The 15,143-nt window shown below is 38.1% G+C and overlaps 1 protein-coding gene across 1 annotated transcript; it reads left to right on the forward strand.

Annotated features, from left to right (window-relative positions):
- Window positions 1-4,585: 4,585 nt before the first annotated feature.
- On the forward strand, window positions 4,586-14,628 carry LOC132558177 (sialate O-acetylesterase-like). The gene is made up of 9 exons (XM_060222710.1): window positions 4,586-4,637; window positions 7,606-7,946; window positions 8,060-8,198; window positions 8,463-8,637; window positions 8,905-8,987; window positions 13,331-13,455; window positions 13,728-13,885; window positions 13,986-14,181; window positions 14,404-14,628. Exons 1-9 carry the CDS (start codon window positions 4,586-4,588, stop codon window positions 14,626-14,628), a joined length of 1,494 nt encoding a protein of 497 aa, XP_060078693.1.
- The last annotated feature ends 515 nt before the right edge of the window (window positions 14,629-15,143 follow it).

The raw sequence follows: 15,143 nt of genomic DNA on the forward strand, positions 1-15,143 counted from the left end.
CGCACTGCGCCAATCACCAGTCATATTTATACTGACTTTGCTTGTTGACGGACTGCGCCAATCACCAGTCATATTTATACTGACTGCTTGTTGACGCACTGCGCCAATCACCAGTCATATTTATACTGACTCTGCTTGTTGACGGACTGCGCCAATCACCAGTCATATTTATACTTACTCTGTTTGTTGACGGACTGCGCCAATCACCAGTCATATTTATACTGACTCTGCTTGTTGATGCACTGCGCCAATCACCAGTCATATTTATACTGACTCTGCTTGTTGACGCACTGCGCCAATCACCAGTCATATTTATACTGACTCTGCTTGTTGACGGACTGCGCCAATCACCAGTCATATTTATACTGACTCTGTTTGTTGACGCACTGCGCCAGTCACCAGTCATATTTATACTGACTCTGCTTGTTGACGGACTGCGCCAATCACCAGTCATATTTATACTGACTCTGCTTGTTGACGCACTGCGCCAATCACCAGTCATATTTATACTGACTGCTTGTTGACACACTGCGCCAATCACCAGTCATATTTACACTGACTGCTTGTTGACGCACTGCGCCAATCACCGGTCATATTTATACTGACTCTGCTTGTTGACGGACTGCGCCAATCACCAGTCATATTTATACTGACTCTGCTTGATGACGCACTGCGCCAATCACAGTCATATTTATACTGACTCTGCTTGTTGACGCTCTGCGCCAATCACCAGTCATATTTATACTGAATCTGCTTGTTGACGCACTGCGCCAATCACCAGTCATATTTATACTGACTCTGCTTGTTGACGCACTGCGCCAATCACCAGTCATATTTATACTGACTCTGCTTGTTGACGGACTGCGCCAATCACCAGTCATATTTATACTGACTCTGCTTGTTGACGCTCTGCGCCAATCACCAGTCATATTTATACTGACTCTGTTTGTTGACGCACTGCGCCAATCACCAGTCATATTTATACTGACTCTGCTTGTTGACGCACTGCGCCAATCACCAGTCATATTTATACTGACTCTGCTTGTTGACGGACTGCGCCAATCACCAGTCATATTTATACTGACTCTGCTTGTTGACGCACTGCGCCAATCACCAGTCATATTTATACTGACTCTGCTTGTTGACGCACTGCGCCAATCACCAGTCATATTTATACTGACTCTGTTTGTTGACGCACTGCGCCAATCACCAGTCATATTTATACTGACTCTGCTTGTTGACGGACTGCGCCAATCACCAGTCATATTTATACTGACTCTGCTTGTTGACGCACTGCGCCAATCACCAGTCATATTTATACTGACTGCTTGTTGACACACTGCGCCAATCACCAGTCATATTTACACTGACTGCTTGTTGACGCACTGCGCCAATCACCGGTCATATTTATACTGACTCTGCTTGTTGACGCACTGCGCCAGTCACCAGTCATATTTATACTGACTGCTTGTTGACACACTGCGCCAATCATATGCTTTCTGTCTCTCCCGAGGATAACAAGAATCTTTAAGGCCCTCCACACGGACTCTCGTGTAAATCGAATGACTTTGCTAGCAGACTTGTATGTTTAAGATACTCCCAACACCGAACGTCTCTGGACCGAAACATTGGCATACTGTTAGTACATGTTGCTAAGTATGTAGTTCATAATACGTTTGTTTAGATCGCCGAGAAGATTTAACCCTCAATATACAGTAACGGGCAGGCGTTGAACTTCCCGAACGTCTAGGAATCTTCTTTCTTTGGAATGAAGTAACCTTCTGCATAAAGACAGTCCAACTACCCTCTCTCTCCTCCACGTTACCAGTCAACTTCCACAATAACATTGTACAGTTATTGTACTCTCTCTCTCCTCCACAGACCAGTCAATTTCCACAATAACATTGTACAGTTGTTGTACTCTCTCTCCTCCACAGACCAGTCAACTTCCACAATAACATTGTACAGTTGTTGTACTCTCTCTCTCCTCCACAGACCAGTCAACTTCCACAATAACATTGTACAGTTGTTGTACTCTCTCTCTCCTCCACAGACCAGTCAACTTCCACAATAACATTGTACAGTTGTTGTACTCTCTCTCTCCTCCACAGACCAGTCAACTTCCACAATAACATTGTACAGTTGTTGTACTCTCTCTCTCTCCTCCACGTTACCAGTCAACTTCCACAATAACATTGTACAGTTGTTGTACTCTCTCTCTCCTCCACAGACCAGTCAACTTCCACAATAACATTGTACAGTTGTTGTACTCTCTCTCTCCTCCACAGACCAGTCAACTTCCACAATAACATTGTACAGTTGTTGTACTCTCTCTCTCCTCCACAGACCAGTCAACTTCCACAATAACATTGTACAGTTGTTGTACACTCTCTCTCCTCCACAGACCAGTCAACTTCCACAATAACATTGTACAGTTGTTGTACACTCTGTGTGGTAAACTGTTTGGACCAAAGGCTGGAAGCTACTCCTTCTTGAGAACCGAGGGAACCTTCTTGTACTTGGCCCTCTGTCACTGTTGAATCGTCTGGTGTCATCAGGATGTCGAGATCTCCATTAACATACTGCGTCTTGGTGCACAATAATCGTGATGTAATCTCTCTTCTAAATTCTGTCTACTTTTCTCGGCTCAAAACAGGACCTTCGGACGCTCTCTCACGGTTACCCGTAGTTTACACAACCCAGTTTCTCGTCCTATTATCGGGACCAAGAAAAAATGTATTTCATTTTTTTTAAATACATAAATAAAGACACAATGCAGCATACATTTAATGTATAGGGCATTTTATCGACGTATTTGACAAGCAATGACTAGGAACATGGCTAAAGCTGTACGATATCACAGGGAAGAAAGACTGGATAAATCAGCCGTACACCTGGTATTACATACATCAGAGTACAAGGTATCCTATTTACTGAGTGTGTAAACAGATAATTATCAGCAGACCCCGGACGATACTGATATATCAATACCTGGTGACATCTGATGGCTGCCCGACAGTGTATTGGTAGTATAGAGACACACCGCGCTGTAGACAATGCCAAACGAAATACCGCACTCTTGTTTCCATCCATCTTTTTCAAGATTTATTGGAAAGTTTAGTGGCAACAGATGCATGGTAATTTCTGTCATATCAAAAAAGTGCACATAGACTTAACTCGTTTTAAAAGCATTTGGTTTCTCGTCGTCCATTCCTCCGAAGATACCGAAACAATCATTGTTTTTTGTTATTGTGATGATAACGATAACATCCATCAGAACGGCCTCTGGGCATATTCAGTGATATATCAATTTTAATATCTTACACTACCTCTGACCTCCTGACCTCCGACCTCTGTCCTATGATATTACTAGCCCTGGCCTGTTGCTGATACCGAACTCTATATTTGGCGACTAAGAATAACGAAAATATGACTGTATTGAAATTAGTCCTCTTTCTTTTCTGTATACTGTTTCAAAGAGCGAGCTCGGGTAAGTCAAAATCTGTATACTGATGGACACGGTTCAGGTAAGTCAAAATCTGTGTACTGATGGACACGGTTCAGGTAAGTCAAAATTTGTGTACTGATGGACACGGTTCAGGTAAGTCAAAATCTGTGTACTGATGGACACGGTTCAGGTAAGTCAAAATTTGTGTACTGATGGACACGGTTCAGGTAAGTCAAAATCTGTGTACTGATGGACACGGTTCAGGTAAGTCAAAATCTGTGTATTGATGGACACGGTTCAGGTAAGTCAAAATCTGTATACTGATGGACACGGTTCAGGTAAGTCAAAATCTGTATACTGATGGACATGGTTCAGGTAAGTCAAAATCTGTGTGTTGATGGACACGGTTCAGGTAAGTCAAAATCTGTATACTGATGGACACGGTTCAGGTAAGTCAAAATCTGTATACTGATGGACACGGTTCAGGTAAGTCAAAATTTGTATACTGATGGACACGGTTCAGGTAAGTCAAAATCTGTATACTGATGGACACGGTTCAGGTAAGTCAAAATCTGTATACTGATGGACATGGTTCAGGTAAGTCAAAATCTGTGTGTTGATGGACACGGTTCAGGTAAGTCAAAATCTGTGTGCTGATGGACACGGTTCAGGTAAGTCAAAATCTGTATACTGATGGACATGGTTCAGGTAAGTCAAAATCTGTATACTGATGGACACGGTTCAGGTAAGTCAAAATCTGTATACTGATGGACATGGTTCAGGTAAGTCAAAATCTGTGTGTTGATGGACACGGTTCAGGTAAGTCAAAATCTGTATACTGATGGACACGGTTCAGGTAAGTCAAAATCTGTATACTGATGGACACGGTTCAGGTAAGTCAAAATCTGTATACTGATGGACACGGTTCAGGTAAGTCAAAATCTGTATACTGATGGACACGGTTCAGGTAAGTCAAAATCTGTATACTGATGGACATGGTTCAGGTAAGTCAAAATCTGTGTGTTGATGGACACGGTTCAGGTAAGTCAAAATCTGTGTGCTGATGGACACGGTTCAGGTAAGTCAAAATCTGTATACTGATGGACACGGTTCAGGTAAGTCAAAATCTGTGTGCTGATGGACACGGTTCAGGCAAGTCAAAATCTGTGTGCTGATGGACACGGTTCAGGTAAGTCAAAATCTGTGTATTGATGGAAACGGTTCAGGTAAGCCAAAATCTGTATACTGATGGACACGGTTCAGGTAAGTCAAAATCTGTGTATTGATGGAAACGGTTCAGGTAAGCCAAAATCTGCTTACTGATGGACACGGTTCAGGTAAGTCTAGATCTATCTACTGATGGACACGGTTCAGGTAAGTCTAGATCTATCTACTGATGGACACGGTTCACGTAAGTCAAAATCTGTCTGCTGATGGACACGGTTCACGTAAGTCAAAATCTGTGTGCTGATGGACACGGTTCAGGTAAGTCAAAATCTGTATACTGATGGACACGGTTCAGGTAAGTCAAAATCTGTATACTGATGGACACGGTTCAGGTAAGTCAAAATCTGCGTACTGATGGACGCGGTTCAGGTAAGTCTATCTACTGATGGACACGGTTCACGTAAGTCAAAATCTGTATACTGATGAACACGGTTCAGGTAAGTCAAAATCTGTATACTGATGGACACGGTTCAGGTAAGTCAAAATCTGTATACTGATGGACACGGTTCAGGTAAGTCTAGATCTATCTACTGATGGACACGGTTCAGGTAAGTCAAAATCTGTATACTGATGGACACGGTTCAGGTAAGTCAAAATCTGTATACTGATGGACACGGTTCAGGTAAGTCAAAATCTGTATACTGATGGACACGGTTCAGGTAAGTCTAGATCTATCTACTGATGGACACGGTTCAGGTAAGTCAAAATCTGTGTACTGATGGACACGGTTCAGGTAAGTCAAAATTTGTGTACTGATGGACACGGTTCAGGTAAGTCTAGATCTATCTACTGATGGACACGGTTCAGGTAAGTCAAAATCTGTGTACTGATGGACACGGTTCAGGTAAGTCAAAATCTGTATACTGATGGACACGGTTCAGGTAAGTCAAAATCTGTATACTGATGGACACGGTTCAGGTAAGTCAAAATCTGTATACTGATGGACACGGTTCAGGTAAGTCAAAATCTGTGTGCTGATGGACACGGTTCAGGTAAGTCAAAATCTGTGTACTGATGGACACGGTTCAGGTAAGTCAAAATCTGTGTGCTGATGGACACGGTTCAGGTAAGTCAAAATCTGTATACTGATGGACACGGTTCAGGTAAATCAAGATCTGTTTACTGATGGACACGGTTCAGGTAAGTCTATCTACTGATGGACACGGTTCAGGTAAGTCAAAATCTGTGTACTGAATGCTACCACTTAGGTAAGTTAAAATATACACTGAATGTCACCACTGAAGTAAGTCTAAATCTTCACTGAATGCCATAACTTATGTAAGTCAAAATCTACACTGAATGCCACCACTTAGGTAAGTCAAAATCCTTACTGAATGCCACCATTTAGGTAAGTCAAAATCTACACTGAATGCCACCACTTAGGTAAGTCAAAATCTACACTGAATGCCACCACTTAGGTAAGTCAAAATCCTTACTGAATGCCACCATTTAGGTAAGTCAAAATCTACACTGAATGCCACCACTTAGGTAAGTCAAAATCTACACTGAATGCCACCACTTAGGTAAGTCAAAATCTGCACTGAATGCCACCACATAGGTAAGTCAAAATCTACACTAAATGCCACCACTTCGGTAAGTCAAAATCTACACTGAATGCCACCACTTAGGTAAGTCAAAATCTACACTGAATGCCACCACTTAGGTAAGTCAAAATCCTTACTGAATGCCACCACTTCGGTAAGTCAAAATCTGCACTGAATGCCACCATTTAGTTAAGTCTAGATCTACACTGAATGCCACCATTAAGTTAAGTTAAAATATAATCTGATTGTTACAACTGACGCTAGGTGATATCTGTACTGTATATCACACACAATCAAATGATACACTGACAATATCCAAAGCAACTATTGTTTCAAAGGACAGAAGAAATTTTTAGAAGTTCAATATACAAATTGGTTTCAAGGTTGAATACATATTATATATATATTATGTCCATTTGAAATAATTCACTATTGAATGTGATATGTATTTCTGTTGGAGATATTTTGACCAAATTAGATTGTCCCCAGTCGTCATTCACATTTCAGTAATTAATGTCTGAAGTTTTTGTACCATACAGTTCATTTCCTTACTTGGCAATACTGTATAGTTTATACTGATCTGTGAGCTAACTAATTGTATCACATTTTAATACAAAATGGGAAATAACTCCATTCCGGAATTTAGATGTTTTTGATATTAGTTTATACATAAATCCGGATTAGTTGACCGGAATATGTTTTAAAATCATACTCCAGATTGAAGCTAAATAAAATGGTGTCTTCTGTGCTTTGACGATTGCACCACGTGTTTAATAAACAAGGATATAATTTGACATCCAAAGTATACTACAACTGTGTATCATTCTAATTGTGAGTTGAAAAGCACTCTTCGCTGTGTGTCCTTTGTGCCGACTTTCAATGTTACGAAATATAGCCAGCTCTGGGATATACGTGAACGAGCAGACAATTATCAGCTGTTCCCCGAGCAGACTGATATGATTGCTTTAGTCAATGTCTTACAAATAGGTAATTCGCTCTATGTCTCGCCTTTCCAGTGAGAAATGACAAGATATGATGAAACTTTACACTGACAAAAATCCTACACAAAAGTGAAATTAATTTAGAATGCGCCTTCGCTGAAGTCTATAATTTTTAGTATTTGACACATTTTTAACTTTACTGTCATTGATCTCACGACTGATCCTATTACAGAACAGGTGTGGCTGGGTATAAAAATTAGGTTTCTTAAAATGAAACATACATCGGATTCCTCACGAGAAAACCAAGATTATTGCTGTTCGTAACTTCAAACGCTTTACAGATTAAGAATTTCATTCAAATTTAGTCTGCTGTTTTTATCGTGTACAAGTAGACACCTGAAACATGTACATCATTTTCATCGTATTTGACTTTCTTTCTATACAGAACCTGGTCAACTGTCTTTCGCTTCTTACTATGGTCATCATATGGTATTACAACGCGCCCCACAGCGAGCAATTGTGTGGGGCTACGCCTCTCAACCCCAGGGGTCGGTTACCCTGAATGTGACAGGTGCTGGTATGGGAGGAGGTGTATACACTTCACCCGTGTCTCCTTCTCCAGAAGTTGGAGGGGTTTGGAGCGTCACCCTCCGTCCTGTAAATGACACTAAGTCTTACACCCTGAGGCTGACTGGCCCCGGTGGCACTGCAGTGCTGGATGATGTCTTGTTCGGAGATGTTTGGCTGTGCGCTGGACAAAGCAACATGCAGTTCACCGTGAATATGGTATGAAAATCATTTCTCCATCTATTACTCTCTAGCCCTTGATTTAAAGTCCGAGGATATCTCTGAGTTGGTTTACTTTGTTATGTATTAACTATAATTTCCTGTTGATGCAGTCCTATAACGCGTCTGACCAGGTGGACGATGTTGCCAACTACACCGATATCCGTTTGTTTACGGCACAAGAAGCCACATCGCGAGTTGCGCTTAGGGATCTGAAGGCCGTATTGGAGCCCTGGTCCATTCCCAGTAATGGTCAGTATTGTTTAACAAGACAGGTTAATTTAGTAACTGACACTTCAGAAACAAATCCGAACTTGATACGTCATCGTTTAAAATTGCCGCAGACGTACGGAATGTAAGAAGTTGTCGACGTTGATTTATCTTCTATAAATGCAGCCACTGAAAATTATATGGGTTTGGTATTTTCAGAATTTTGAGCTCGGAGTATTGTTGATATATATACTTTGTCTCCCAAACCTGTATAATTTGTCTCCAATATTATGTGTCCACTAACAGCATCACTGGAGGGAAAGGCGTTCACCTACTTTTCCGACCTGTGTTGGCTGTATGGCAGGTATCTATACGACTATCTCGGTTACCCGATTGGCTTGATTGATACCACGTGGGGCGGAACTGCTATCGAGCAATGGACGTCAACAGCTGTACTGAAGAAATGCAACGTCAAACTCAAGTATGAAGGTGTACAGCGCCATCTACTTACTTAGTAACACCGATCTATAACAATATCTAGAGTCGGTCTGCTTAGTTTCATGTCTTACCTGTCATGAAGATTCTTTTGTGCTAAAAAATTTCCTTCATTGTATGAGAAGACATTGAACCTGATAATGTTTTCCCGTGGACTGACATTGTTACGGACCTTATATTTATCAATTTACCGTAAACATTCTCCATTCTCTTGTTACATGTATATGATATTTTGATATCCCTGCTTTTACAGACCCCTCCACGATTCGGAAATTTGGAATGCCATGGTCACTCCATTCGCAAGTCTGTCACTGTATGGAGCTATCTGGTACCAAGGTTTGTCTTCCAATTCTCCATTACCTCTTTATAAACCCAATTCTTCATTACCTCTTTATAAACCCAATTCTTCATTGTCTCGTTTTAAATCCAATTCTTCATTGTCTCGTTTTAAATCCAATTCTTCATTGTCTCGTTTTAAATCCAATTCTTCATTACCTCTTTATAAACCCAATTCTTCATTGTCTCGTTTTAAATCCAATTCTTCATTGTCTCGTTTTAAATCCAATTCTTCATTGTCTCGTTTTTAAATCCAATTCTTCATTGTCTCGTTTTAAATCCAATTCTTCATTACCTCTATATAAACCCAATTCTTCATTGTCTCGTTTTAAATCCAATTCTTCATTGTCTCGTTTTAAATCCAATTCTTCATTACCTCTTTATAAATCCAATTCTTCATTGTCTCGTTTTAAATCCAATTCTTCATTACCTCTTTATAAACCCAATTCTTCATTGTCTCGTTTTAAATCCAATTCTTCATTACCTCTATATAAATCCAATTCTTCATTACCTCTTTATAAACCCAGTTCTTCATTGTCTCGTTTTAAATCCAATTCTTCATTACCTCTATATAAACCCAATTCTTCATTGTCTCGTTTTAAATCCAATTCTTCATTGTCTCGTTTTAAATCCAATTCTTCATTGTCTCGTTTTAAATCCAATTCTTCATTACCTCTATATAAACCCAATTCTTCATTGTCTCGTTTTAAATCCAATTCTTCATTACCTCTTTATAAATCCAATTCTTCATTGTCTCGTTATAAATCCAATTCTTCATTACCTCTATATAAACCCAATTCTTCATTGTCTCGTTTTAAATCCAATTCTTCATTACCTCTATATAAACCCAATTCTTCATTGTCTCGTTATAAATCCAATTCTTCATTACCTCTATATAAACCCAATTCTTCATTGTCTCGTTTTAAATCCAATTCTTCATTGTCTCGTTTTAAATCCAATTCTTCATTACCTCTTTATAAACCCAATTCTTCATTGTCTCGTTTTAAATCCAATTCTTCATTACCTCTTTATAAATCCAATTCTTCATTGTCTCGTTTTAAATCCAATTCTTCATTACCTCTATATAAACCCAATTCTTCATTGTCTCGTTTTAAATCCAATTCTTCATTGTCTCGTTTTAAATCCAATTCTTCATTGTCTCGTTTTAAATCCAATTCTTCATTACCTCTATATAAACCCAATTCTTCATTGTCTCGTTTTAAATTCAATTTTTCATTACCTCTATATAAATCCAATTCTTCATTGTCTCGTTTTAAATCCAATTCTTCATTGTCTCGTTTTAAATCCAATTCTTCATTACCTCTTTATAAACCCAATTCTTCATTGTCTCGTTTTAAATCCAATTCTTCATTGTCTCGTTTTAAATCCAATTCTTCATTACCTCTTTATAAATCCAATTCTTCATTGTCTCGTTTTAAATCCAATTCTTCATTACCTCTTTTTAAATCCAATTCTTCATTACCTCTATATAAACCCAATTCTTCATTGTCTCGTTTTAAATCCAATTCTTCATTACCTCTATATAAACCCAATTCTTCATTACCTCTTTATAAACCAAGTTCTTCATTGTCTCGTTTTAAATCCAATTCTTCATTACCTCTATATAAACCCAATTCTTCATTGTCTCGTTTTAAATCCAATTCTTCATTACCTCTATATAAACCCAATTCTTCATTGTCTCGTTTTAAATCCAATTCTTCATTACCTCTTTATAAATCCAATTCTTCATTGTCTCGTTTTAAATCCAATTCTTCATTACCTCTTTATAAACCCAATTCTTCATTTTCTCGTTTTAAATCCAATTCTTCATTACCTCTTTATAAATCCAATTCTTCATTACCTCTTTATAAACCCAATTCTTCATTGTCTCGTTTTAAATCCAATTCTTCATTACCTCTATATAAACCCAATTCTTCATTGTCTCGTTTTAAATCCAATTCTTCATTGTCTCGTTTTAAATCCAATTCTTCATTACCTCTTTATAAACCCAATTGTTCATTGTCTCATTTTAAATCCAATTCTTCATTACCTCTATATAAACCCAGTTCTTCATTGTCTCGTTTTAAATCCAATTCTTCATTACCTCTATATAAACCCAATTCTTCATTGTCTCGTTTTAAATCCAATTCTTCATTACCTCTATATAAACCCAATTCTTCATTGTCTCGTTTTAAATCCAATTCTTCATTACCTCTTTATAAATCCAATTCTTCATTGTCTCGTTTTAAATCCAATTCTTCATTGTCTCGTTTTAAATCCAATTCTTCATTACCTCTTTATAAACCCAATTCTTCATTGTCTCGTTTTAAATCCAATTCTTCATTGTCTCGTTTTAAATCCAATTCTTCATTACCTCTTTATAAACCCAATTCTTCATTGTCTCGTTTTAAATCCAATTCTTCATTACCTCTTTATAAATCCAATTCTTCATTGTCTCGTTTTAAATCCAATTCTTCATTCTTCATTACCTCTTTATAAACCCAATTCTTCATTGTCTCGTTTTAAATCCAATTCTTCATTACCTCTTTATAAATCCAATTCTTCATTGTCTCGTTTTAAATCCAATTCTTCATTACCTCTTTATAAACCCAATTCTTCATTGTCTCGTTTTAAATCCAATTCTTCATTACCTCTATATAAACCCAATTCTTCATTGTCTCGTTTTAAATCCAATTCTTCATTACCTCTATATAAACCCAATTCTTCATTGTCTCGTTTTAAATCCAATTCTTCATTACCTCTTTATAAATCCAGTTCTTCATTGTCTCGTTTTAAATCCAATTCTTCATTACCTCTATATAAACCCAATTGTTCATTGTCTCGTTTTAAATCCAATTCTTCATTACCTCTATATAAACCCAGTTCTTCATTGTCTCGTTTTAAATCCAATTCTTCATTACCTCTATATAAACCCAATTCTTCATTGTCTCGTTTTAAATCCAATTCTTCATTACCTCTTTATAAACCCAATTCTTCATTGTCTCGTTTTAAATCCAATTCTTCATTACCTCTTTATAAATCCAATTCTTCATTGTCTCGTTTTAAATCCAATTCTTCATTACCTCTTTATAAACCCAATTCTTCATTGTCTCGTTTTAAATCCAATTCTTCATTACCTCTATATAAACCCAATTCTTCATTGTCTCGTTTTAAATCCAATTCTTCATTACCTCTTTATAAATCCAATTCTTCATTACCTCTTTATAAACCCAGTTCTTCATTGTCTCGTTTTAAATCCAATTCTTCATTACCTCTATATAAACCCAATTCTTCATTGTCTCGTTTTAAATCCAATTCTTCATTACCTCTATATAAACCCAATTCTTCATTGTCTCGTTTTAAATCCAATTCTTCATTACCTCTTTATAAATCCAATTCTTCATTGTCTCGTTTTAAATCCAATTCTTCATTACCTCTTTATAAACCCAATTCTTCATTGTCTCGTTTTAAATCCAATTCTTCATTACCTCTATATAAACCCAATTCTTCATTGTCTCGTTTTAAATCCAATTCTTCATTACCTCTTTATAAATCCAATTCTTCATTACCTCTTTATAAACCCAGTTCTTCATTGTCTCGTTTTAAATCCAATTCTTCATTACCTCTATATAAACCCAATTCTTCATTGTCTCGTTTTAAATCCAATTCTTCATTGTCTCGTTTTAAATCCAATTCTTCATTACCTCTTTATAAACCCAATTCTTCATTGTCTCGTTTTAAATCCAATTCTTCATTGTCTCGTTTTAAATCCAATTCTTCATTGTCTCGTTTTAAATCCAATTCTTCATTACCTCTATATAAACCCAATTCTTCATTGTCTCGTTTTAAATCCAATTCTTCATTACCTCTATATAAACCGAATTCTTCATTGTCTCGTTTTAAATCCAATTCTTCATGGTCTCGTTTTAAACCCAATTCTTCATTACCTCTATATAAATCCAATTCTTCATTGTCTCGTTTTAAACCCAATTCTTCATTACCTCTATATAAATCCAATTCTTCATTGTCTCGTTTTAAATCCAATTCTTCATTACCTCTTTATAAACCCAATTCTTCATTACCTCTTTATAAACCCAATTCTTCATTACCTCTTTATAAACCCAATTCTTCATTATATTTTTTTTAAATTCAATTCTTTACAATTCTCTGTGATAAGCCTCCATCCCTTACATCCCGTTTGTGTTGTTGTTTATGTAGGTCTGTACTAAATACGATAAATGTCCTGAAATGATCACGTTACGAATTGAATAAATTACCTAAACTGTAATAATATAGAACATGAACACGTCGTTATGTATGTATCGGGTTTTAATTGTCACCAGGCGAATCCAATGCCGCCGAGCCCGATACGTACAATTGTACGTTCCCGGGAATGATTGAAGATTGGCGCCATTATTTCTCATCCCACAGTGACACCAGGTCAGATTTTCCCTTCGGCTTTGTGCAGGTAAAAGCCTTTTGTTTTATTCAGGAGACGTGTTTTCGGTTGATGAATGCCTCTTTTTACCAGAAAGGTTTGTGCAGAGGTAATTGTACTTTTGCAGGTTTGTGATTCTCGCATCCATTCAGGTTTATGTGAAATGTGTCAAACGTTCAATCATGTAACAATTGAATGTGCTAGGAACTTTTCTGAGTTTAAAGACCCTGACTAACTTCCTTTCATTGATGTATAAATATGTGATTCGGAACTATTCTTTACGCATCCTTATTGTTTGTTAGTTGGGTGCCTTTCGGAACGATTCCAGTATCTCCACTGGATTTCCTGACATTCGTTGGCACCAGACTGCTGACGTAGGATATGTTCCGAACAACCGGATGCCGAACACTTTCATGGCGGTGGCGATGGATTTACCCGACTTTAAGTCTCCCTGGGGAAGGTAAGTCCCTGCTGTAAAACATCTTATATCCAACACCGCGATATCTTGTAATCTGCGTCAAAGTGTTCCACCTTGAAAGCTATTTTACTCTGTGTTTAAGTATCCACCCCCGGGATAAGGACACAGTGGCCCGCCGACTCGTGATGGCGGCAATGTCAGTAGCATATAACCTGACACTGGGACAATTCCAAGGACCTTTTCCCGAGTCTTTTCAGATAGATAGTGGCTATATGACGCTCTACGTTCGGTACGGCTACGCAGATCTGGCGCCAGTACGATCCAATAAAGGGTTCGAGGTAAGTTATTGATAAAGGATGGACTTTAATAGTAAAACATTAAACATGGCGACCTAATTCTGAACGCTGTCTATCCTTCTGTCAGATTCATGACAAGATAATTTAGAGAGTGCTAAGACAGTAAACATGTAACACTATCTCTTTAGACATATGACATGTCCATTTTCAGTTTATCCCTCCTTCTTCCACATGATGTTTATCTCTTTTTTTTCGTACTTCTAGGTGATTTGCTCTCCTTTCGGTAAATACTCCAGTACTGACCAGATCCACGATGACGCGGTCTGGTCCTCTGTGCCCATTATCCAATCAGATGGTAAACATAGCTTTGACACTTTCAGAAAACACGTTGATCCATTTTATAATCGATACCGACAAGATGGTAATACAGAACTTGTTACAGAAAAATACACGTGGATCATACCGACAAGATGGCACAGAACTTGTTAACGTGGATCATACGGACAAGATGACACAGAACTTGTTGGTGGATCATACCGACAAGATGGCACAGAATTTGTTAAAGTGGATCATACCGACAAGATGACACAGAACTTGTTGACGTGGATCATACCGACAAGATGGCACAGAACTTGTTAACGTGGATCATACCGACAAGATGGCACAGAAGTTGTCCACGTGGATCATACTGACAAGATGGCACAGAACTTGTTAACGTGGATCATACGGACAAGATGACACAGAACTTGTTGGTGGATCATACCGACAAGATGGCACAGAACTTGTTAACGTGGATCATACCGACAAGATGACACAGAACTTGTTGACGTGGATCATACCGACAAGATGGCACAGAACTTGTTAACGTGGATCATACCGACAAGATGGCACAGAACTTGTTAACGTGGATCATACCGACAAGATGGCACAGAACTTGTTAACGTGGATCATACTGACAAGATGGCACAGAACTTGTTAACGTGGATCATACGGACAAGATGACA

The sequence above is a fragment of the Ylistrum balloti genome, unplaced genomic scaffold (genome assembly GCF_031769215.1).
Source record: "Ylistrum balloti isolate Yb309-2 unplaced genomic scaffold, AGI_CSIRO_Ybal_v1 Utg370766, whole genome shotgun sequence".
Taxonomy (NCBI): domain Eukaryota; kingdom Metazoa; phylum Mollusca; class Bivalvia; order Pectinida; family Pectinidae; genus Ylistrum; species Ylistrum balloti.

Bases quoted from the DNA above. Each gene is read 5' to 3' on its own strand.
- LOC132558177 (XM_060222710.1), top strand. From the start codon at position 4,586: ATGGACACGGTTCAGGCAAGTCAAAATCTGTGTGCTGATGGACACGGT. The intron at 8,988-13,330 runs GTTTGTCTTCCA...AATTGTCACCAG, and splicing joins TGGAGCTATCTGGTACCAAG to GCGAATCCAATGCCGCCGAG. The intron at 13,456-13,727 runs GTAAAAGCCTTT...ATTGTTTGTTAG, and splicing joins TTCCCTTCGGCTTTGTGCAG to TTGGGTGCCTTTCGGAACGA.